Raw genomic sequence first — 22,428 nt, forward strand, 5'->3', positions numbered from 1 at the left:
GTATTTTCAGCTCCCAGGTCAGGGCGTCGAAGATTTCGGCGCCCATACCCAGGCGTTGAAAATAGGGTCTGAGCCGAGCCTTTTGTAAGATTTGGACTCTAAATCACGGAGCTTTTGAGACTTATCCGAGTTTCTTAGTGCGTATCAACTTATGACGGAATGCGTCTGGGCCCGTTACGAACTCTGGGTTCGTTAGGAATTTAATTAATACGTAACTCTTATTTTCGAATTATAACAGGAATAGAATTCCTTTGCCAATTCTATCTCTTTTAGGACTTTATGTTGGAGTGCAACACCTAATTCTGACAAATTTCTATCTTTTATGTCTTGCCACTTTTAACAACTACATCTTACGGCAGTTACCATTTTTAGCAGGTTTCTATAAATAGCAGGTTTGGCTGAAATGAAAAGGGTGATTTGAGATTCGTTATTTTATAGGAGATGCGTTGCCAAGCGGAGATTTACGTTCTCATCATCGAACCTTCCCTTTCGGGAATGGGGACAAAAGTAGGTGTCTACATTTAGCCCCCACTTTGACTGAGTCTTGGAGTAAGACGATGGTCAAAGTATCAGACGGAGTGCGTCATACAAGCCATGGTGTATGTGACCTGTTTTGCGAGGGTCTCACGAGCCCCCGAGTGATAACGTTTGACTTAAGGGTCATCACTTGAAGTGTTAACATATTCCTCACGTGTCATTGGAATTTGTTAAGTATAGGAACTCCCTCACATTGTCATCGGAAGTACCTACAGATGTATAGAAACTCCCTCAATTTGTCATTGGAAGTATCTACAGATGTTTTCGAAATCAAAGCTATAAAGTGTAACCAGGCCTGGCCAAGCCTGATCACGAGGTAAAAATGTTTTTAAAGATTCTCCTTTTCAGGGTTAGCTAAACGAGAAAACCCCCTTTGTTTTTATGGGACGTAAAACGAAGGAAAATCCAGCACATCGCTCTTTTTTGGAAAAGCGGAAAACCAATCCTTTGATTTTTGGAAAAGGGAAACCATCTTTTGATTTTTGGAAAAAGATAAACCATCTTTTGATTTTTGGAAAAAGATAAACCATCTTTTGATTTTTGGAAAAAGATAAACCATCCTTTGATTTTTGGAAAAGGATAAACCGAGAAAAGTTATTGCTGCGACAAGTAAGGACCTGCGCGGTTAGTGGCGCAGACCCCGCCCGCTGAAGGTGGGCGAGCCTGTTTTTGTTGTTCTTTTTTTTGAATATATTTTTTGAAAACTGAGGACCTGCGTGGTTAGTGACGCAGACCCCGCCGACTGAAGATGGCGAGCCTGTTTTTTGAAGATTTCATTTTGTTATTATTTTTGTTTTCGAAAACTGAGGACCTGCGCGTTTTAATGACACAGACCCCGCCTGCTGAAGGTGAGCGAACCTGATATTTTTAAATTGGGGACTCGCATGGTTCTGACGCGATCCTGCCTGATCGAGGCGAGCCAGAATCTATTTCATTTATCCTTGGAATTTCTTTTGAGAAGTTTTTCATTCATTCTTGTAAGAGCGAGTTCTCTCGAGAAATGCTACGGTTTAGTTGTAACCTGAATGTGGGTTGGCAACGTGTCTAAACGGACCATCGCTTCGCGGCCGTCTGCCTTTCATGGTTTTGAACAAGTCTTTACGGCCCATAGGATGTATGTCACCGTTGAGTACTGTCCTAGTTATGCCACTACTTAGGTCCTTGCGAAATGACTGGTGGGACCATATGCGAATGTTAACGGAGACCTTTGCTTTGAGGTCGAGTTCGTTTTTGAATTTGTCCAAGCACGGGACGCAGCCTGGAAGCGTCGTTTCAAACTTGTATCGTGTATTTTCTTTCTTTCGAGCCCCCAAGCATTCGTACTTGATGGTTGCTTTTTGCCAAGAAGAGTGCGTATTTTAACGCCCTTGATCGTGTTTGGGATCATGCTCGTAAGTGCGAGCGACCTTGGTAGTGGTATGCTACTTTGATGAAATCGTGGAGTGCGACTTCATTTTCCGGGCGACAAAGTTTGCTTCATTTTTCAATGATTAGTACATCAAGCTTACTTCGGCCTGGTTTGATCTTTCTGACAAATAAATGCTCTTAATTTGAGAAACCAACGACATAATGATTTTTTTTGTTCCGAAGAATGACCTTGATTATTATATGTTTTTTTTTATTGTTTTGAAAAATGTACACATATTTTTGGAGGCGAGTCTAAGTTTCGACACTTGCTTTCACTATTTGGGCTCTAAAAGTGCTTTGGGCTTGATCTTGATTACAACAGGGCCCCGTGTCTACCAACACGGTTTTGGGCGTTTTCCCGGTTCGCGCTTTGGAAGAGTCGGGCCTTGGGCTGCATTTTCAACGCCCCGCGCCAGGCGTTAGATATTCCGACGCCCAGCTTCGGGCGCTGAAAATGCTGCCTTAGCAGCCCTTTTTTATTTTTCGAGATTTCTCAGCGCGTTTCCGAATGGGATCAGGATGATTTCGTGTATATATAGGGGGTTAAGTACGTTTTTCTTTTCCACCACTGCCAACTTCTTCTCTCAATTATCTAGCTTTATTTTTTACTCTTGCCATGTCGATTCCTCCTTTCTCCCTCCAACGAGTTCTTAGGCGCTGGCTTAGAGCCCTTAATCCCACAGAAAAGGTTTTGTTGAAAGGATACCACTTAGAGGCACTTTTAGGCTTACAACAAATTAACATTGATTATAAGTTTCTGTATGCCGCCCTAACCTTTTGGGATTCTCATCACCATGTTTTTGTTTTTCGGGGCAATGAGGTATGCCCTTTGCCAGATGAATTTGCCGCAATCCTGGGTTATCCTACCAATGCTACTCCTGCTACCCCTGGCACTGTTGAAGAGGGTAAAACAACTATAGGGGCTTTCCTAGGACTAGATGATGAAATGCTTGCTGAGATCATTGTGGGTGATAAGGTTAATTTGGCGAAACTTGCAAAACATCACTTTAGGCCTAGTAAGAATATGACTGAACAGAAATTGAATATCCGGGCACTTGTATTCTGCTTGTTGAACCACTATTTACTGTCGAATAACAATGGTGAGTTTGGCGACATAAGGTTGATTCCCCTGATCAGTCAGATGGAGGGTTGCTATTCTATTATGCCGTTGATTGTTGGTGAGACCTTGTTGGGTGCGGATGAGTTAAAGAAGGATGCCAAGTCCGAAAATTTTAAGGGGAGCCCCCTATTGCTGCAGGTAATCGATTGTTTATTTGCGCGCATATGATTGTTATTATTTTTTTTTTTTTTTTGTTTGCCTCTGCCTGGAGCTGATTTTCAGCGCCCAGGGATGGGCGTCGGTATTTCTTACCGAGTCATGCGACAATACGACTTAAGGCAGACTATCCCATTTGCTGATACGGTACCACCTAAAGTAGCGGTTTTTTCACGAGCACGGGTTCAAGCGTGGGCTAAGTATTGGCCTCCCGCGTTGGACCGTGACTACAGATGGTTTTGTGGGTCTTTCCGAGAATTATAAGCTGTGGATGAGTTCCGATGATAAGGCTGTGAGAACTAAGGCTCGAAATGAAGAGCCGGCTGAACTTTTGATACCTCGAGGTAGGGCTAAGTATGAAAATCGTAACCCTGATGGCTCTCGTGAAAATGGCATTAAGACTGTGAAAGCTCGTCCTGATCGAAAGCAAAAGGAAATTCCTCCTCGTTCCAGTTCTAGGCCTAAAAAGGTACCTAACATGAAGACGTCTGCTGTTCCCAAAAGAAATGGAAGCTCTCGCGGAGATCGTCGCCGGAATAATGTATGGGTTAGGAAAGTTCAGCCCCCAGTAGAAGCAGTGGCTAATCCAACTGATGTTGATAATTCTTCCCCTCCCATTATTTGTGCCCTTGAGGCTGAGCGGGCTATAGCTGTCCAAACTGAAAATGTTTTTGAGGCCTTGGCGTCCTTGGAAGTTAGTGTCAAGGAGCCCGTTCTTATGGAGATCGACATAGGGGTAGCGCAGAAGCCTGTGGGGGTGGACCCTGCGAACATTGCCCTCTACAACACTCTATTTGATGATCCGGAAGAACTCGAGTAGTGTAGTTCTTGCTAGGGTGTAGATGCCCTTTATTTATTTCAGTTGTGTTTGTTTTTCATTTCTTAGCACTTTTGTTTTCCTTCTTATTATTTTTAACGGTTTTTTCATTAAATGCCCCTGAGGTTTGCAATAATGCATCAAATACCCTCGCGTCTTTCGAATCACATAATATACCCCTATTTTTGCCTAAGTTTGCACCAAATGCCCCTAAACCGACCTTCCGTTAGTCCTCCGTTAAGTCATGTTTATAATTCACAAAATGCCCCTATTTTTAAACTTATTGCACAACATACACCTATTTGTAAACAAAGTTGTACCAAATACCCAAATTGCTTTTAAATTGCAGAATTTGAATCTAACGGCTACTTTTATTAAACCTAGGGATCAAAATATAGCCGATATGTTCTTGCTGCTTATAGAAAATCTAGAACAACTTTGATTCTTATAGGAAATCCATATAATCCAAAATTCAAGAAACAAGTGACTTTGGACATCTTTCAAACAATGAAGGCAATATGTACGTTTTACGAATCATACTCCGTAGTTATCTCTGTGACAATTAAAGTTCTTCAAACCATGACCAAAATATGTACCACCCGTGTACATTTTAAGTTTTTAACAATCAAATCATGAGCATATCAAAAATTAAATAGCCAACCTACACATCATCAAATGTATATTGTTGGTTCTTAAAAGTATTATTAAATCAAGCAGATAAGCTACACATGAAATCAAGTAACAACTCATAAATGGTGGTTACAAGAAGAGTGAATTGTTGGATGAACCCTTGGCAGCATTAATGAGTTCATCAGCAAGCTAGGCAAGTTCATCAGCAAGCTAGGCACTCGGCAATGGTCTTAATGTTCCTGAAAGCACTCTCACGAGCTCCAGTTGTCAGAAGATAGATTGCCTGATTAACACGCCTAAGTGGTGAGATATCAACAGCTTGACGCCTCACAGAACCAACAGAACCAATTCTGGTAGCATCTTCTTTTGGTCCACTGCATAACACAATATGGTTCAAGAAAACATTAGTGTTGCAAAAATGCATTTGTATTGCGAACTTGTGAACCAATACCTATCATTTCTTTCCTCGTTCTATACATGATAATTGGGTGCAAAGCCTCAACAGAAAGAACATAAAGAAGACACCAAAGGGGAAGGGTTTTGGGTACCTGTTGATGATGGCATCAACAACAACTTGGATGGGGTTCAAGTCAGTCAAAAGGTGGATAATTTCCATGACATGCTTCACAATGCGAACAGCCATAAGCTTCTTTCCATTGTTGCGTCCGTGCATCATAAGAGAGTTGGTCAACCTCTCAACAATAGGGCACTGAACCTTCCTGAAACGCTTCATTAGATAACTTCCAGCATTGTGAGGCACATATGTGGCGTGCTTAACAGCATCACTCCAATGTAATCAGCCAAAGCCAAAGCCAAAGCCATGTCATGAACCTACGTATCAAATGCCTATAAATCTATAATAAGACAACTGTATATGACTGGACTTTTCTTTTTCTTTTTTTGGAAGGGCGGTTTTTATCTTGCTGTTGTGAAGACAATCATACAGGTACAAGTTCCATCCGTCCACATTCAGCTATAAAATTGCACAAATTGGAGTCTCAAACAATACCAAAAACAAGTCCAAAGTGTTGCAGCAGCATACATACACATATACAATAACACTCTACCAGAGAACACCACCACAAAATCTATGAAATTAAGAAAAACTATACATAGATAGACAAGAGATATTACCAAGCTAGACTTGAATTTCCCGACGAGCTCATTGTTCCTCCATGCGCTAAAAATCTCATAAGGCGATTTCTTCACCTCAAAATCTTTTATTTTAGTCTTCTTCTCCCTCTGCCTTCCAATCCCACCTAAAATATGTAAACCTTATACTGTCATGGATATGGTCATATGGCTGATTCAAGGGATTAGATGGTGAATTTAACCAAATTCAAACAAACAATTATATTTTTTCAAAATTCAATTACGATTTTATTTGTTTTCATTATTTACAGTTCAATTTCTCGTGATTCATAAACTATTCAATTCCGGTGCGATCCGGGTTTTTCTGTCTTTACAATTCAATAAATAAATAAAACGAATTTATTTGAAACTACAACTCTCTATACAGTTTTGCTAATTCATGCTATCAAAAACAAATTAGTTTGATTTTCAGCCCAAAAAAACATGAAATTATACCTGGGATTGAAGATAACGTCCTCTGCCTCAAACAGTTCCGAGGTGAATTGCCGACTGAGGAATGGGATGTCTTGCTCCAAACAACGAACCAAAGAATCGCAACCAAACCACCGACTACCCTCCGATCAAAATCCGGTCAATCCTTCGATCAAAACGCCGAAGAACGCCCAAAAAAATCCGGCGACCTTTTGCAATTTGATGGCCATCGAACCGTAATACTTCAAAATCGTGAGTTAGGCTTGCCGGAGACCAGAGATCGAAGATCGACCTCCGTCGACGACCAGAGAGTGGAGATAGAGTGGAGATCGACCGCAGCCAGCGACTAGAGAGCAGGAGGTAGAACAGGGGAGAGGAGAGAGAAAGAGAATAAGTTAAGATTTTTTTTTTAATTTATCTCGAATAACATGTATTAAGGGTAAAATGGTAAACTGCAGCTAACGGAGGACTAACGTCCGTTAACTCCAAGTGCATTTCATGAACAGTACGGAAAAATAGGGGTATATTATGTGATTCAAAAGACGCGAGGGTATTTGGTGCATTTTTGCAAACCTCGAGGGCATTTCATGAAAAAACCGTATTTTTAAATATTAATAAAGGCGTGATTTTATTTTTCTGGTTTCTTTGCTTTCTTGTTCTCGCTTTGCTTCTGCTTTTTATTCGCTCATTTCCAACACTTATGCACATTATATATTTTTTGATTGGACCGAATCCATAAATGGGATTGCCTACGTATCCTTGTTAAATAACTTTAACTTAGAATCAGGTCGCGCGTAGTTCTAGCTAGAATGAATTTCAAGATGCCGGATTCGATAAGTATGTTCTGGGATGGAAACATATTATTTGAAACGGTAGAATAGGCGATGTTTACTTTGATCTGCTTCTTTACTCAAAAAATTTCTCTCTCTCTCTTTTTTTTTTCTTTGAGTACATGTGTTTTATGCATTATTTGTGTACACCCATAAATAGGCTATATTTTTGAGTTATGTATTTTGTGCATCGTTTTTTTTTGGCATGTATATCTGAATACGTGAACACGTGCTGTACCCCCCAAGTGTTTGTTATTTTTCCGTGTATGTGCGGATAAAATGACGAGCACTTCTGGGTAAACTTTGGCAAGCAGAGAGTTTCAACGCCCAGACTGGGGCGTTAATGATTTCGGCGCCCAACCCTGGGCGCTGGAAATGATTTCTGGGGTGGTTTTTGGGCGCGTTGCTTCTTTTGTTTCGCATGTGTCTTGCTTTTATTTCTTTTTTTGTTCTTACTTTTTCATTCGTCAGAAATCAATTTTAACACTATTTTGGAAGCTTTTTGGACTGTTAGCGTGAGATGCATTTTCGTCCGGATTAATTTTATCTATTCGTGACTCAAAACGGTTTTGAAAACGGAGTTAGGGTGTGAAAGATGTGAAGATCTTTGTGTAGGCTTTTTGGGTGGGTTGAGGTGCGTGTTGTTAATGGTGGGAATGATGGGTTCATGTATTATAAAATTATATATATATATATTTTTTTTGAGCAACATTTTGCATTGTTTGATTTTTTTCTTTTTTGATGATTTTTTTTTGGGTTTCATGGGTTGACTTTTATGATTGCACGGATTGACTTTTATGTTTTGGAGGTACGATTTATTTTGTGGATTTTGAGAATCGGTTTTGATGTCACGATTCAAGACCGAGTGGGCCTTGCTATTGGGCCTAAAGTGGGCCGCTTCCTTATTATTTTTCTAATTTGTTTTTGCGAATATGATTAGTGCTTATTTAGTGTTAGAGCAATTTTTAGGAGAAATCGTACGCTTTTATTAATTTGGAAAATAAGGAAAACACACTGAAAATAAATTAACCTATATTCTAAGGGGTCCTAGGACCATCACTAGAGTTTTATTGTTTCTATCATCTAAAGAACTACTAGGCTTTTTGCTAAAGTGCTCTCTATGGCTCAAGCCTTGGGTTTAGTCTCGTAGAACTTTGGTCCTTCGCCTGTACTCCTCTTGAACTCTATTCCCTTTGCATTGACCCACTGATATGTCTTCACCCATCCGTTCTCGGTCTCTTCTGGTGTTGATATGGGGGTGATTAACCGGGTTGGATTGAAACCTTCATCTTGCAGGGCTAGGGTGGTTATTACAGTCTCGTCCTCCATAGGCCTCGATTCGTTAAACAATGTCCATAGGGCTTGGTTGTCTAATATTTCAGCTGCTTCGGTCTTGGTGAGGTGGGGTGCCTCATCCATAGTATGACAGTCATGGAAAATCTCAAATCCGGGTTTTAGCAGGCCATTCTGAACAAAGGGCTCAGGAAAGTCGCAGGATGGGTGTTCTTCTCCTTCTCGGACAAACAAACCGTTAAGGGTTCTTTGGTATGGGGGAAGAAGGGTGGTTTGTTTTGTCTTGGCTGGCTTAAGGCGTAGCCTAGACAAGTGGTTAGCAATATCTTCCTCTGTTGGTGTGTAGCCTAGACCAAAGGGAGTAGTTTTGTTGGGTGGGGGATGGAACATGTTGTTCTTCTTCCTTATGCCCAATGGAGTTCCCGGGAAATAGCCTTGAGCTAGCAACATTTTAGGGATCACCCGGGACGCTCGCGGATCTAGAAATTCTAAGTTGTAGTCCTCAATGACCTGGATGACTTCATCCACTTGAAAACCGTAAAGGTCTTCTGCAGCATCGGTCGTTCCGACCATAGTACAACTGACGTCAAGAGGAGGGGCGCGTATTTCCAGAATTACCATGTTATGGTTAAGTTTAACCATCTGGTGCAAGGTAGAAGCCACACCTCCTAAGTCATGGAGCCAAGGGCGCCCTAAGAGGAGGTTGAAAGTGGGCTTGATGTCAATTATCTGAAACTCCGTGGTGCGTACCACAGGCCCGGTTTGTATTGTGAGGTTGATTTTTCCCAACACAGGCCTTCGAGAGTTATCATAGGCTCGCACCCCTTGCGTGGAGGTTTGGAGGTCATCATTTCCTAGCCCCAAGCAATGGGCGGTTCGCAATGGGAAAACATTTACCGCCGAACTATTATCTACGAGTGCTAGGGGGATGTTTTGTCCTTTGCATCCAACCACTAGATAGAGAGCCTTATTGTGGGAGCCTCCTTCTTTAGGTAAATCTTTGTCAGTAAAAACTATTGCTTTTTCCTCAACATCTCTCGTAACGTGGCTAACCAACGAGTCAGGTGTGATGTCCGTAGGGACTGAGATGAGGCCAAGTGAGCGAATAATTTTTTCACGATGTTCCTTTGAAGTGCACATGAGATCCCAGATGGTAATCGCGGCTTTGGTTCTTTTTAGTTGCTTCAAGAGAGGATTTTCGATGACTTCTGCGACGGTGGTGTGCCGCACGTTTTCAGGATTCTGTCTGACTGGGATGTAGTCCACGGGAGGTGGGCGAATATCCTGCTGGTATACCCTTCCGGACCGAGTGAGATTGTCAACTTTGGTCTCTTGAGGGGTGGTGTCAATGGGAAAGTGTCCGGGCCAAGTTTCAGTAAAGAGGTCCTGGCCCATACTTGGGACAGGTAGATATCTTCAGCATCATTATCCCACACACCGCACACTTCTCTCTCGATTTGATCCATGGGGACCATGGCGAGTGGTGCACCTTGGGGCGTAATATACACCGTAGGGTCAAAGCTCATATTTTCTGGTTGATCGAGAGAGATGTGACAAGAGCCGAGTGGGCTCTTGTTGTTGTTGGGTTTGCCAACGTTAGGAGGGGTATTATTTTATCTTCTATCATATCCTGGATCGTGTTTTTTAGATTCCAGCAGTTTTCAGTATCATGCCCATTTCCTTGATGGAACTCGCAGCGGGCGCCCTCGACCCAGTATTTATTTTTGAATGGAGGGTCGGGTGTGGGGCCTATGGGCCTTAGTTTTCCTTGTTTGGTTAGTCTTTGGAAGGCTTGTACTAGAGTTGACTCGAGTGGGGCAAACTTTCGGTCTCGGGTCCATCTCCCGGGGCTCCTTCGGGTTGGGGTTTCTTCTACGGCGTGGACCTCTTGGGCTTGAGGTGTGTGGCCCCTGTTGTAGGTATTACTTTTGTATGCAGGCTTGCTTTGTACTGTTTTTGCGAGGTCATCCTCGATCTTTATTCCTACATCGTAAACCCTTTTGAAAGTGTCAAGGCCCAAGTATCTAAGATGTTGTTTATAAGCTGGGTCTAGGTTGTCAATGAATTTTTGGACCAATTCAGTTTCAGGAGGCCTATTGATTAATTGGGCCGCTTGGTCCCTCCATCTAGCAAAGTAGGTCGTGAAACCTTCATTTTTCTTTTGGAAGAGGACTTCCAGCTCGCGCATGGTGACTTGAAAATCCATGTTTGACGAGTATTTCTTGATGAAGACATTGACAAAGTCCTCCCAAGTGGGGAAGAGCTTAGGGTCCTGGTGGTAGTACCATTTGAGTGGCACAGGTTCCAAGGACAAAGGAAAGGCAGGCAGATACATGGACTTGTCCACTTCTTTCAAGTTCATGGCATTTACAAAGCTCAAGAGATGATCACGGGGATTGTCCGTGGCTTTGAACTTCGGTAGGTCGGATGAACTAACCTTTTCCGGTAGTTTGCCGGGAAAAGGTTCAGGATCGAGGGAGAAATACTTGCTCCCCATAGTTTGCTGCAGAACCATTTTTTCGATCTTCTTCTCGTTATCGAGGTCATGTTTGGCTTGCGCAGCCGCTAAGGATTCGTTTTCCATTTTCAGTTGATTCATAAGTAGGGTCATTTGGGCCATTTGGTCCCGCAGCTCTTCCATGGACATCGGAGATCCTTGAAAGGGGGAGTGACGGATGGAGCTTGGAGTTGCTAAACTTTGTGTTGGTGATGTATCTTCGAGATGTACTAACCTTTGATTTTCAGATCGACGCCAAGTGGCAGAACCAGCCCTATGCATAAGACAAGCTAAAGTTTAGGCCCAAAGTTAAGCATTACTTAGTCTAGACTTTTGACTCTTCCTATCGGTTTTCTATTCTACTCTTGTTGGTATATTTTGGCTTTTCTTTTGGTCATTCTTTAGATTTTTGGAACACTTGCCCGTGTGACATTCAAAGTTATTTTAATTAGCTTGCTCGGTTTTGGTGCCGAACATCGCCGTCATAGGAGGCCTAATGACGACACAAAGAGTCGTTTATTTTATAAGTCGTTCTTAGAATTGAGTGCTTTTTCAACGTCCTTGTAGCAAATTTGTTACGAATTTTTTATTGCTACGTATATTTTGTGCGCTGGCACCGAGGCTGCGGTGCCTGGCCAAAAGGCCAAGCAGCAACTTCAGCGGGGCCAGCGCAGGGCGTGAAAATATTTGGCGCCCAGCCAGGGGCGCTGAAAATGTGTCCCTGACTGGTACTCGTATTCTATTCGCGTATTATTTTTTGTACATGCGACTTGATTTTGCGTGCTTTCCTAATAACGTCCTTTACGCGTCATGCAGCGTTGTGGGATCCGTCACAGGCCATCCTAGGCTTCGCTTATTTTTGTGGCGATAGCCCGGGGTTGCGGAACACGTATCTTGGTATGACTCTTTGGCCAATCGGTGTTTTATGAATGTTTGGGCAATTTTTAGGGTCATTGGTTTTCTAGCGTTATTTGTCACACACAATCACAATATAATCATGTAATTCGCTACACATAACTAACATTACAACATGAAGCAGAAATAATATGTCACGTAGTTTATGATAGGCTTCCTATGGGTAATATTTGCGCCTGGCTTGGTACCGCTTCTATCGTAGATCCAACACATGCCCCGGTCGAGGTAGTGCATTCAACAGACGAATTTCGTCCCAAGAGGCCAATCACGATGTAAGCCAAGGGAGCATGCACCAATGAGAGGGACCTTAGTGGGCGAGCGATTGGGTTTGGGACAGGTGTACTACTAGCGACAAGTGCCGAGTGGACAACATTCGAAGCGTATGCACCCCGCGGTAGGCGATGGGTATCCTTAGTCCCAACTCCCGAGATGAAACATGCCAAGGGAGCCGAGATTCGTTATGCGGTTCTGTCTGTTCACATTAATATGCTGATTTTCAGGTCGTCCCAACTTGATAAGGAAATAAACGCGGAGTAGGATCGTTTCACCCTTCGGCTATTTTGATTACCTACGAGCACGAGTATTTCATTAACGTCCCCAGTGGAGTCGCCACTGTGAGGGGGTCGAAAAATCACGAGGCTAATGCTTGACCTAGTCCCTCGTGGGCGTGACGTCGTCAGATCAAGTGTAGTTAGATTTCCTGTGAGTTTACACCCAATTGACTAGTAATATAGGAGTCGCCATTCAGTTTTTAACGACAATGAGAAAAACTGACAAAACCCGGTTATGGTGACATAAAGGGAGTGCAATTATGTTCGGCCACGACGGCCATAGGTTCCCTTGTGATCCCTGGTGTGGGGGTCGCTCAACGTACAGCCGCAGGGCAGAGATTGAGAGTTCGGGGGGACTGTAACTACCGAGAGGAGTGCTCATCGATAACTCCAGAGGCAGGTTATCCTTACTAGCTCAGCATAAATAATTGAAGGGACATGCGTTAACTATTAAACTATTCTGAATTGATTTTAGCAATATGCAACACATAATACTAAATCGATCGTGATTATCTTGTTTAGCTTGATTTAAGGTACCTAGCATGATGGTTCGTTTGTCCAAGATATTATCTTTATTAGGCGTGATAGATCAATCAGATTAATAGTTTAACAATTTTATAAAGGGTGATGAAAGCGATTAAATCATGCGAAGGGACACATTACGACGCACCCTTGAGAGGTACGTCACGGTTCTCAGAAAACTAACTACTTGGCTTTGCTATTTCTCCTTTTATCTAACGAATCTCGGGTTTCTGAGCAGTGTTCCAGTATTTAGGCTTAATTCATCAGCTACAAGGGACAGGATACGTTCTGTTCGACTTTTGGGTCGATTGCGACAGAACGCGGGATCAATTTCGCAGCGTGAGGCTTAGGCTTAGGGTTGGAGTCAATACTTAGATTATGAATTGTGTGTCCCTTTTTTGGTCGATTATGAGGCTGTATTTATAGGGATAGAGTTGGTGGAAAGATAGAACTTTATAATCCGAACCCAAATAGAATTCGGAGACAACACGTCCCAGGTATTTTCAGCGCCCAGGGTAGGGCGTCGAAGATTTCGGCGCCCAGACCCATGCGTTGAAAATAGGGTCTGAGCCGAGCCTTTTGTCAGATTTGGACTCTTAATCACGGAGCTTTTGAGACTTATCCGAGTTTCTTAGTGCGTATCAACTTATGACGGAATGCGTCTGGGCCCGTTACGAACTCTGGGTTCGTTAGGAATTTAATTAATACGTAACTCTTATTTTCGAATTATAACAGGAATAGAATTCCTTTGCCAATTCTATCTCTTTTAGGACTTTATGTTGGAGTACAACACCTAATTCTGACAAATTTCTATCTTTTATGTCTTGCCACTTTTAACAACTACTTCTTACGGCATTTACCATTTTTAGCAGGTTTGGCTGAAATGAAAAGGGTGATTTGAGATTCGTTATTTTATAGGAGATGCGTTTCCAAGCGGATATTTACGTTCTCATCATCGAACCTTCCCTTTCGGGAATGTGGACAAAAGTAGGTGTCTACAGTAAGTTCAAGAAATCTGGAAAGAAGAGGAATGCTAAGAAAGGTGGCAACAAGGCCAGCCAGACTAAGCAGCCAGGCGACACCAAATCTGAAAAGAAGAAGGTGAGCCAACCCACTTCTGAATCTGAATGCTTCTATTGCAAGAAGAAGGGGCATTAGAAGAGAGATTGCTTGAAGCTAAAGGGAGATCAGAAGAACGGAACAGTCGTTCCATCTTCAGGTATTTTCGTTATAGACTGTTTACTTGCTAATTCAACTTCTTGGGTATTAGATACAGGTTGTGGCTCACACTTATGTTCCAATTCACAGGGACTAAGAAGAAGTAGAAGGTTAGGCAAGGGTGAAGTCGACCTACGAGTGGGAAATGGAGCAAGGATTGCTGCATTAGCTGTAGGAACTTATTATTTGTCGTTACCCTCTGGGCTAGTTTTGGAACTGGAAGACTGTTTCCATGTTCCAAGTCTTACTAAAAACATCATTTCTGTTTCTTGCTTAGATGCTAAGGGATTTTCCTTTTTAATAAAAGACAATAGTTGTTCGTTTTATTTTAAAGAGATGTTTTATGGATCATCTAGATTAGTCAATGGACTTTATTTATTAGATCATGACAAACAAGTTTATAACATAAATACCAAAAAGGCCAAAAAGGATGATTCAGATCTCACCTGTCTGTGGCATTGTCGATTAGGCCATATTAACTTGAAACGCATGGAAAGACTTCAAAAGGAAGGAATTCTAGAACCATTTGACTTAGAGGATTATGGTAAGTGAGAATCATGTTTACTTGGCAAAATGACAAAGCAACCTTTCTCTAAAGTTGGAGAAAGAGCAACTGAACTATTGGGTTTAATCCATACAGATGTATGTGGACCAATGAGTATAAATGCTAGAGGTGGTTTAAGCTACTTTATCACTTTCACTGATGACTTCAGTAGATATGGTTATGTCTACCTAATGAAGCATAAGTCTGAATCCTTTGACAAATTCAAGGAATTTCAGAGTGAAGTAGAGAATCAATTAGGCAAGAAGATCAAGGCACTGCGTTCTGATAGAGGCGGTGAATTTCTGAGCTATGAATTTGATGACCATCCGAAAGAATGTGGAATTCTATCAGAATTGACTCTTCCTGGAACACCACAATGGAACGGTGTGTCGGAATGGAGGAACAGAACCTTGCTAGACATGGTTAGATCAATGATGGGTCAGGCCGAACTTCCAATAGAATTTTGGGGACATGCACTAAATACAGCTGCACTTACTATAAATGGAGCTCCGTCTAAAGCTGTTGAAAAGACTCCATATGAGTTATGGTTTGGAAAGCCTCCAAAAGTGTCTGTTCTTAAGAGTTGGGGATGTGAAGTATACGTCAAGCGATTAATTTCAGACAAACTTCATCCAAAATCGGACAAATGTGTCCTTGTGGGCTACCCAAAGGAAACAAAGGGGTATTACTTCTACAATACATCTGAGAACAAGGTGTTTGTTGCTCGAGATGGTATCTTTTTGGAAAAGGATCACATTTCCAAAATGACAAGTGGGAGAAAAGTAGACCTCGAAGAAATTCGAGTCGAACAACAAACTCTAGAGAATGCTCAAGATAACATTCAGGATGAAACTCAGAGATCTTTTGAAGAATCTGGTGAGAATCAAGGACTATCTAGAGATGTAACCCCGCGTAGATTGCAAAGATATAGATCTCAACCAGAAAGGTACTTAGGTATTATGACGAACGAGAGCTATGACGTTCTATTACTTGAAAGTGATGAACCTGCGACTTACAAACAAGCTATGATGAGCCCTAGCTCCAAGCAATGGCAAGAAGCCATGCAATCTGAATTAGACTTAATGTCTGAAAACCAAGTTTGGGATTTGGTCGATTTTCCAGATGGCTACCAAGCCATTGGAAGCAAATGGGTTTTCAAACTGAAAAATGACAAGGATGGGAAACTAGAAGTTTTCAATGCTAGATTGGTTGCAAAAGGTTACAGGCAAGTCCACGGTGTGGATTACGATGAAACTTTTTCACCAGTTGCAATGCTAAAGTCTATTCGGATAATGTTAGCAATCGCTGCATATTACGATTACGAAATATGGCAGATGGATGTCAAAACCGCTTTCTTAAACGGCGTTTTAACAGAAACTGTGTTTATGACACAGCCTGAGGGTTTTGAGGATCCAAAGAATGCTAAAAAGGTATGCAAGCTTAAGAAATCAATCTACGGATTAAAGCAGGCATCAAGGAGCTAGAATATACGTTTTGATGAAGCAGTCAATGACTTTGGTTTCATCAAGAACGGAGAATAATCTTGTGTATACAAGAAGGTCAGTGGGAGCAAAATTGCTTTTCTAGTATTATATGTCGACGACATATTACTTATCGGAAATGACATACCTATGTTGAACTCTGTCAAGATTTGGCTTGGGAAATGTTTTTCGATGAAGGATCTAGGAGAAGCACAGTACATCCTGGGCATTAAGACCTACAGAGATAGATCTAAAAAGATGATTGGACTTAGTTAGAGCACTTATATCAATAACGTGCTTGATAGGTTCAAGATGGAAGACTCCAAGCGAGGCTACCTACCCATGTCTCATGGAATGACTCTAAGTAAGACTCGGTGCCCAAAAACAATTGATGAGCGTAGACGAATGAATGGGATTCCATATGCATCATTGATTGGTTCAATAATGTATGCTATGATATGTACACGCCCGGATGTTGCGTACGCACTCAGTGCTACGAGCAGATACCAGTCAGACCCAGGAGAGGCACATTGGACTGCTGCTAAGAATATTCTGAAGTACCTGAAAAGGCACAAAGATGACTTCCTGGTCTATGGTGGAGATGATGAATTAATTGTTAAAGGCTATACGGACGCAAGTTTCCAAACCGAAAAAAGATGATTTCAGATCACAGTCTTGGTTTGTCTTCTGCCTCAACGGAGGTGCAGTAAGATGGAAAAGTGCTAAGCAAAGCACCATTGCGGATTCTACAACTGAAGCGGAGTACATTGCTGCACATGAAGCTGCAAAGGAAGCTATATGGCTAAGGAAGTTCATAGGTGAACTTGGTGTAGTCCCCTCCATTAAAGGACCAATAGCCCTATATTGTGATAGTAACGGAGCTATTGCACAGGCAAAGGAGCCTAGACACCACCAAAGAGTCAAGCATATAATTCGTAGATTTCACCTTCTACGAGAGTTCGTTGAAAGAAAAGAAGTAGAGATAAGCAAGATTGGAACTGATGATAACATCTCAGATCCATTGACTAAACCTCTGCCGCAGGCGAAGCACAACTCGCACACTGCAGCTATGGGAATCAAGCATATTTGAGAATGGCTTTGATGTCCTTGTTTAATGTTTTAAAGTTTTAGAGTTAAATACTTTGTAAAACATTATTGGTTAATCATTCACAATAAATGAATAGAATTCATTTTTCCATTTAATTTGTGGTTTATTAAATGATGAGTCCGTTCAATTTGACAATATATTCAAGATAGACTGTCAGGACCAGTCCTGTGACTAAGAAATGTCTATCAAGTGAACTTGAATGTCAAAAGTTGAAAATGGTCCCGGGTCGGAGTTTTCTATAAAGATGGACGCATAGAAAACGTTAGACGACTAGAATGCAAGATGACTAGTAGTTCTGTTTCTTGAACTATGTGGACATGGCAATGTCGTAATCATTTTCATAGATACTTACTTTGGGAAGACTAGTATCAGATAGACCTATGAAACTTTACTGTAAGAGATGAAAATATGTCATAAATAAATTTCATTAAAATTATTAGACACTAATCCTCAATACCTGAGTGATTTGAGATTACTTGTTTGAAAACTGCTTACTTTGACGTTGTCAACCGTCGCACCGTAAAAGGAGGCTATAAAGGCAACGCTCAGGTAATCACCTATCAAACGAAGTCTAATATCAAGATCGCAAGATTGGGATTGTCCTCCCACAAATCGGGATGAGATGCTGAAAGTTGTACAAGGCCACTCGGAGAGCTAGAAACTGTAAAATGCATGGCCGTGCTCAGATGAATCATAGGCTATGATTATCTGTTTATTTGATAAGTTGAACTCTGAAACCGAGAAACACCTCTGGACATAATAAGGATGACAACTCTTACCTTATGTTCAAGAGAAAGCATCGAGCGACAAAGGAATTAGGAAATGCACACTTGTCCCTAAGGACAAGTGGGAGACTGAAGGAAATAATGCCCTTGGTCCAAGTATGCATTTAATGTTAAGTCTAATAAATGCGGTTCAGTATTAATTAACGAGTTAATAAATTCAGTGAGATCAAGTGAGTTGAATGCCTAGCTAGAGGCCGCTTCAGTTCAAGTGGAATTAATGATATTAATCCACAACTTACTCTTGACTGAACCCGTAGGGTCACACAAATAGTACGTAAACGGATCAAGTATTTAATGGCATTAAATACTCCATCTATGGTTATTCGGAATCGACGGATCTTGGTTTCAGTGGGAGCTAAGATCGTCAAAGGCAAGTAAATGAATACTCCGGAAACGATGATATTGCCGGAAACGGAAATATGGATCGTATCGGAAATATAAATATTATCCAAGTCATAGATGTTGCCGGAAACGGAAACATGGCACGTATCGGAAAATATTATCGGAAATGGAAATATTGCCGGAATAGGAAATATTGCCGGAAACGGAAATATTGTCAGAATCGGAAATATTATCGGAATCGGAAAATAATTCCGGAAACGGAAATATTAAATATTTGTTCGAAACGGAAATTAATTCCGGAACCGGAAATGTTAAATATTGTTCGTATCGGAAATGAATTCCGGAATCGGGAATTTAATCGGAAGCGTATCGTACGAATTAGCATCGGACGAGACTTGCTAGACGAAGGCCCAACACGAAGCCAGGCCGTCGCCCAGCAAGCCACACGCATCAACACACGCCAAAGCCTCACCAGGCCCAACGCAAGGCCAGGCCCAGCAAGGCATGGCGCGCGCGCTCAGCAAATGGGCTGCGAGCATTGGGCCAAGGCGCCGTGCAGCTAGCGTGGGCCGCGAGGCATGCGCGCGGGCTGTGCGGTGCTCGTGCTCGTGCTCGTGTGCGTGCTATACGAATCCTAAAGCTATCGGAATTCGTGCTATGATTAAATCCTAATCCTAAAAGATAAAATTAATTATTTAGAGTTCTAAAAGGATTCTAATTAATTAATTAGTATTCTAACAGGATTCGAAATCCTTTTCTATGGTTCTATAAATATATGCCTAGGGTCATAAATTTAAACACGAGTTTTTTAACAAGTATTCATACAATAAAAGCTGTGATTTTTGAGCAGAAAAATCAGTCACATTACTTGCCCATTTAGCCGAAAATAATAGTACCTTAAGGGTGATTCTAGTTGGTCAATCTTAAGTCGGATCCGGACGTGCTGTGGACTTTCTACGGAGGGACGACACTTGGAGTCCTAAAGACTTGTTCTTGTTCGGTTCGGGCGCAACTAAGGAGGGCACGCTACAAAGTGTATGCATCCGGCCTAGACTAATTATATGATTATGTGCAATTAATATGTATCCTGGCATTAAAGTTTTTCCGCATGATTTATGTTGTTCATATGTATCATAACCTAACAGTACTTGTATTAGATATGAGGTCGAAACCCTGGTGTTTACTTTTAGGTGTCAGATCATAGTCAATAATTTAGCAGTTTTGGATGATGTGGCTTTTTATAGGTAGTGTAACGATAATCAGACGTGAAGGTGTCAGAAATGTTTTCAAAAACTAATTCCATCATCAAAATTGAAAGGGAAAAGGTAAACTAAAAACTAATTCCGCACATTTTATGTTGATTTTAATACACCAATTTCTTAATAGAGCATAGAAAATTGTATTCTCACAACGGTGTATCAAAACATAACATACAACTTTCTAGAGGGAGGGTTCTCTCTTTTCTCAAGAAAACCTTGCCCCAAATGAAAATTCCCCAGCCACCACTCTTAACGACATGATTGGGTGTAATGGATTAGAGGTAATAGAAGTCAAACCACTTTAATAAAATGAAAATGAATGTGAATTTAATAAAAGGAAAATGAATGTGAATTGAGTTGGTTGCAACTTGCAAGTAGGGCTGGCAAAAGCTGACCCGACCTGATAATCCGACCGAACCCAACCCGAAAATAGCGGGTTTAGGTTGAGATTTTCAACCCGATTAATTAAATGGGTCGACACGAACCCGACCTGAAGTTAAATGGGTTAGGTTCGGGTTGAAAATCTCAACCCGAAAGCAACCCGTGTAACCCGATTATTTATATGGGTCAAAATCAGGTCGGGTCAACCCGACTTGATAACCTCAAAACAGTATTTTAAAAAATAGAATTTTAAAACAGCAGTAATTTTATTTAGAAAGAACGAAAAATTTTGAAAAAAAAGGGGAATACGGGGGGGTATACTATTATAGTAATAATGGGCCAAACCCAAATTTCTATTGTTTTACCCTAAATGTGAGGATAAAATACAAAACTATAACCCTAATTTCTACCCTTTTACAGTTTCACTCTCAAACTCTCTCTCTCTCTAACTGCGCCGCTTCTCGTTCTTCCTCTAATCCTCTCATCCTCTGCTGATCTGCTCAACATTCTTCGTTCACTTCGGTTCCTCTTCATTCAGTCTGGTAACGTTCTTCATTCACTTTTTTTTGTTCTTTCTCTAATTTATGCTAATTTTTTTGATTTTTTCGTTTTTGTAATTGTTTTATCTGCTAATTTATGGTATTTTTTCGTTGTTTTATTCGATTTTATCGGGTTTTTTTTTCCGATTTTATTAATTCTACTGATTTTTATTTTTTCGATTTTCTTTTCGATTTTTTCGATTTTGCTTAGGGTTTAGAGTTTTTTCGTTTTGTTTAGGATTTTTCCGATTTTGTTTAGGATTTTTCGATTTGTATTTTTCAATTTTATTTATGCTAATGCTTTTTAATTTTTCGATTTTTTTTTCCGATTCTGATGGCAGAATTTTCGATTTTAATGCTATTGTTTGGACTTTTAATTCGTGGTTGATTTTTTCAATTTTAATGTGGTATTTTTTTGATTTTAGTGCTTATTGTTTGGACTTTTAATTGTGGCTAATTTTTTCTATTTGAATGGCTGATTTTTTGTTTTCCCTTTATAACTTTATTTTCCAAATCTGATAATAATATGATTGTTTGTTCATTGTAGCAGAACTGCAGAAGGGGGTTGTCAATTTGAGGAAATTTGCATCTGCTCATTACAATTGTCAACAAGCGTAGAACTTCAACATATATTTTAGATTTTCAGATGTCGATTGATGTAATTTATGTAGCGTAAATGTTATTTTGTTCATTTGATATAATATACAACGTTGATATCTATCCTCTTCACTCTTAAGTTGATTTTATTGTGCTGGTGATTATCAGTTTGAAAAATTACTCAATTTTGTGTATAATTCATTTAAACATTTCAGCCTTCCCCAGATCTAAATAAAAAATGGTTTCGGGTTGATCAGAAACAGGCAGGTTGAATGGGTTCGGGTTGACCCGAAATAGTTAGGTAAAAAAGAAATCAGGTTGAACAGATCAGGTTGGGTTGACCCGATTAAAAACAGATCAGGTTAGGGTTGAGATTTTCAACCTGATTACTTAAACAGATCAGGTTCAGGTTGGAGGTTTTCAACCTGTTTAAGTCTGACCCGAACACGAACCCGACCTGATTTCCACCCCTACTTGCAAGGAGGCTGGTGTGGTAGTATTATGATAAGAAGCGGTGGTGTTACGAGGAGAAGGGAGGAAGGGGGAAGCTATTACCCCCAATGAGGGTAATAGTCACCCTAGTGGGATGTGGGTGACTATTACGTTATTACCCCCATAATGACGGTCATCATTCCCCTTTCATTTTCTTTTCTTCTTACCAATACTGTCGTATTCTTTTTTCCATCACTTCATCTCCTCGTCATCACCTTCAATTACCTTATTTTTTTAGTTTGACTTTTATTACCTTCTAACTCCCTCCGTGTAACACCCTAATATTTCCTTACTTTTATAAAACAATTTTCCAACTTAAAATAAAGGAATTACTAAGATATTACCGCCACCGTGATAACGGTTAATGCTATTACCAGAATTACGCAGCGGAATTTAGCTAACTTTCAAAACATAATAATAGTTAATGGTCTCCATACAAATCAGAACCATTACGGCCCAAACCAAAACATTTAAAATCCATTAACTAGTAAATTAAATAGTTTAAGTAGTCATGACTAGTAAAATAATAGTGTTTATAAATGCGGAAGAAAAAATCTCTCAAATTCAATCCCATGTTCGATAACTTCTCCCGCAAGTTATCTCTACAAACCTGTTATTGAAAATCTACTCCCCAACAATGCAAATGCAATGGTGGATCATCATAGGCTATTAAGGCAAAGGCCATGACCAAAAGAAACATGAAGCACGAAGTCAGCGAAAGTTGAGTACGAATAAGCTAGAATGAAATCCTAGTCTAACATGCTTCACTCAACAACATAAATAATCCACATGCAAAAGCCATTTAATAAACAAATAGTCATGGAGACAAGACTCGACACTTGAC

At 40.8% G+C, this 22,428-nt stretch overlaps 1 protein-coding gene and 1 long non-coding RNA gene across 2 annotated transcripts; one reads left to right on the forward strand and one right to left on the reverse strand.

Annotated features, from left to right (window-relative positions):
• Positions 1-4,869: 4,869 nt before the first annotated feature.
• LOC110791550 (40S ribosomal protein S5-like) lies at positions 4,870-5,400 on the reverse strand. Its single transcript, XM_056833244.1, has 2 exons — positions 5,216-5,400; positions 4,870-5,041 (listed from the first exon to the last, which is right to left on the reverse strand). Exons 1-2 carry the CDS (start codon positions 5,398-5,400, stop codon positions 4,870-4,872), a joined length of 357 nt encoding a protein of 118 aa, XP_056689222.1.
• A 14,874-nt stretch (positions 5,401-20,274) lies between these two features.
• LOC130465832 (uncharacterized) lies at positions 20,275-21,215 on the forward strand. The gene is made up of 2 exons (XR_008925849.1): positions 20,275-20,498; positions 21,046-21,215. It is a non-coding gene; the product is annotated as an uncharacterized lncRNA (long non-coding RNA).
• The last annotated feature ends 1,213 nt before the right edge of the window (positions 21,216-22,428 follow it).

The sequence above is a fragment of the Spinacia oleracea genome, chromosome 1 (genome assembly GCF_020520425.1).
Source record: "Spinacia oleracea cultivar Varoflay chromosome 1, BTI_SOV_V1, whole genome shotgun sequence".
Lineage (NCBI taxonomy): Eukaryota > Viridiplantae > Streptophyta > Magnoliopsida > Caryophyllales > Amaranthaceae > Spinacia > Spinacia oleracea.

Excerpts from the sequence above, each read along its gene's own strand:
- LOC110791550 (XM_056833244.1), bottom strand. The coding sequence starts at position 5,400 with ATGAAGCGTTTCAGGAAGGTTCAGTGCCCTATTGTTGAGAGGTTGACC. Across the intron at positions 5,042-5,215 it reads GTTGATGCCATCATCAACAG|TGGACCAAAAGAAGATGCTA; the intron begins GTACCCAAAACC and ends TGTGTTATGCAG.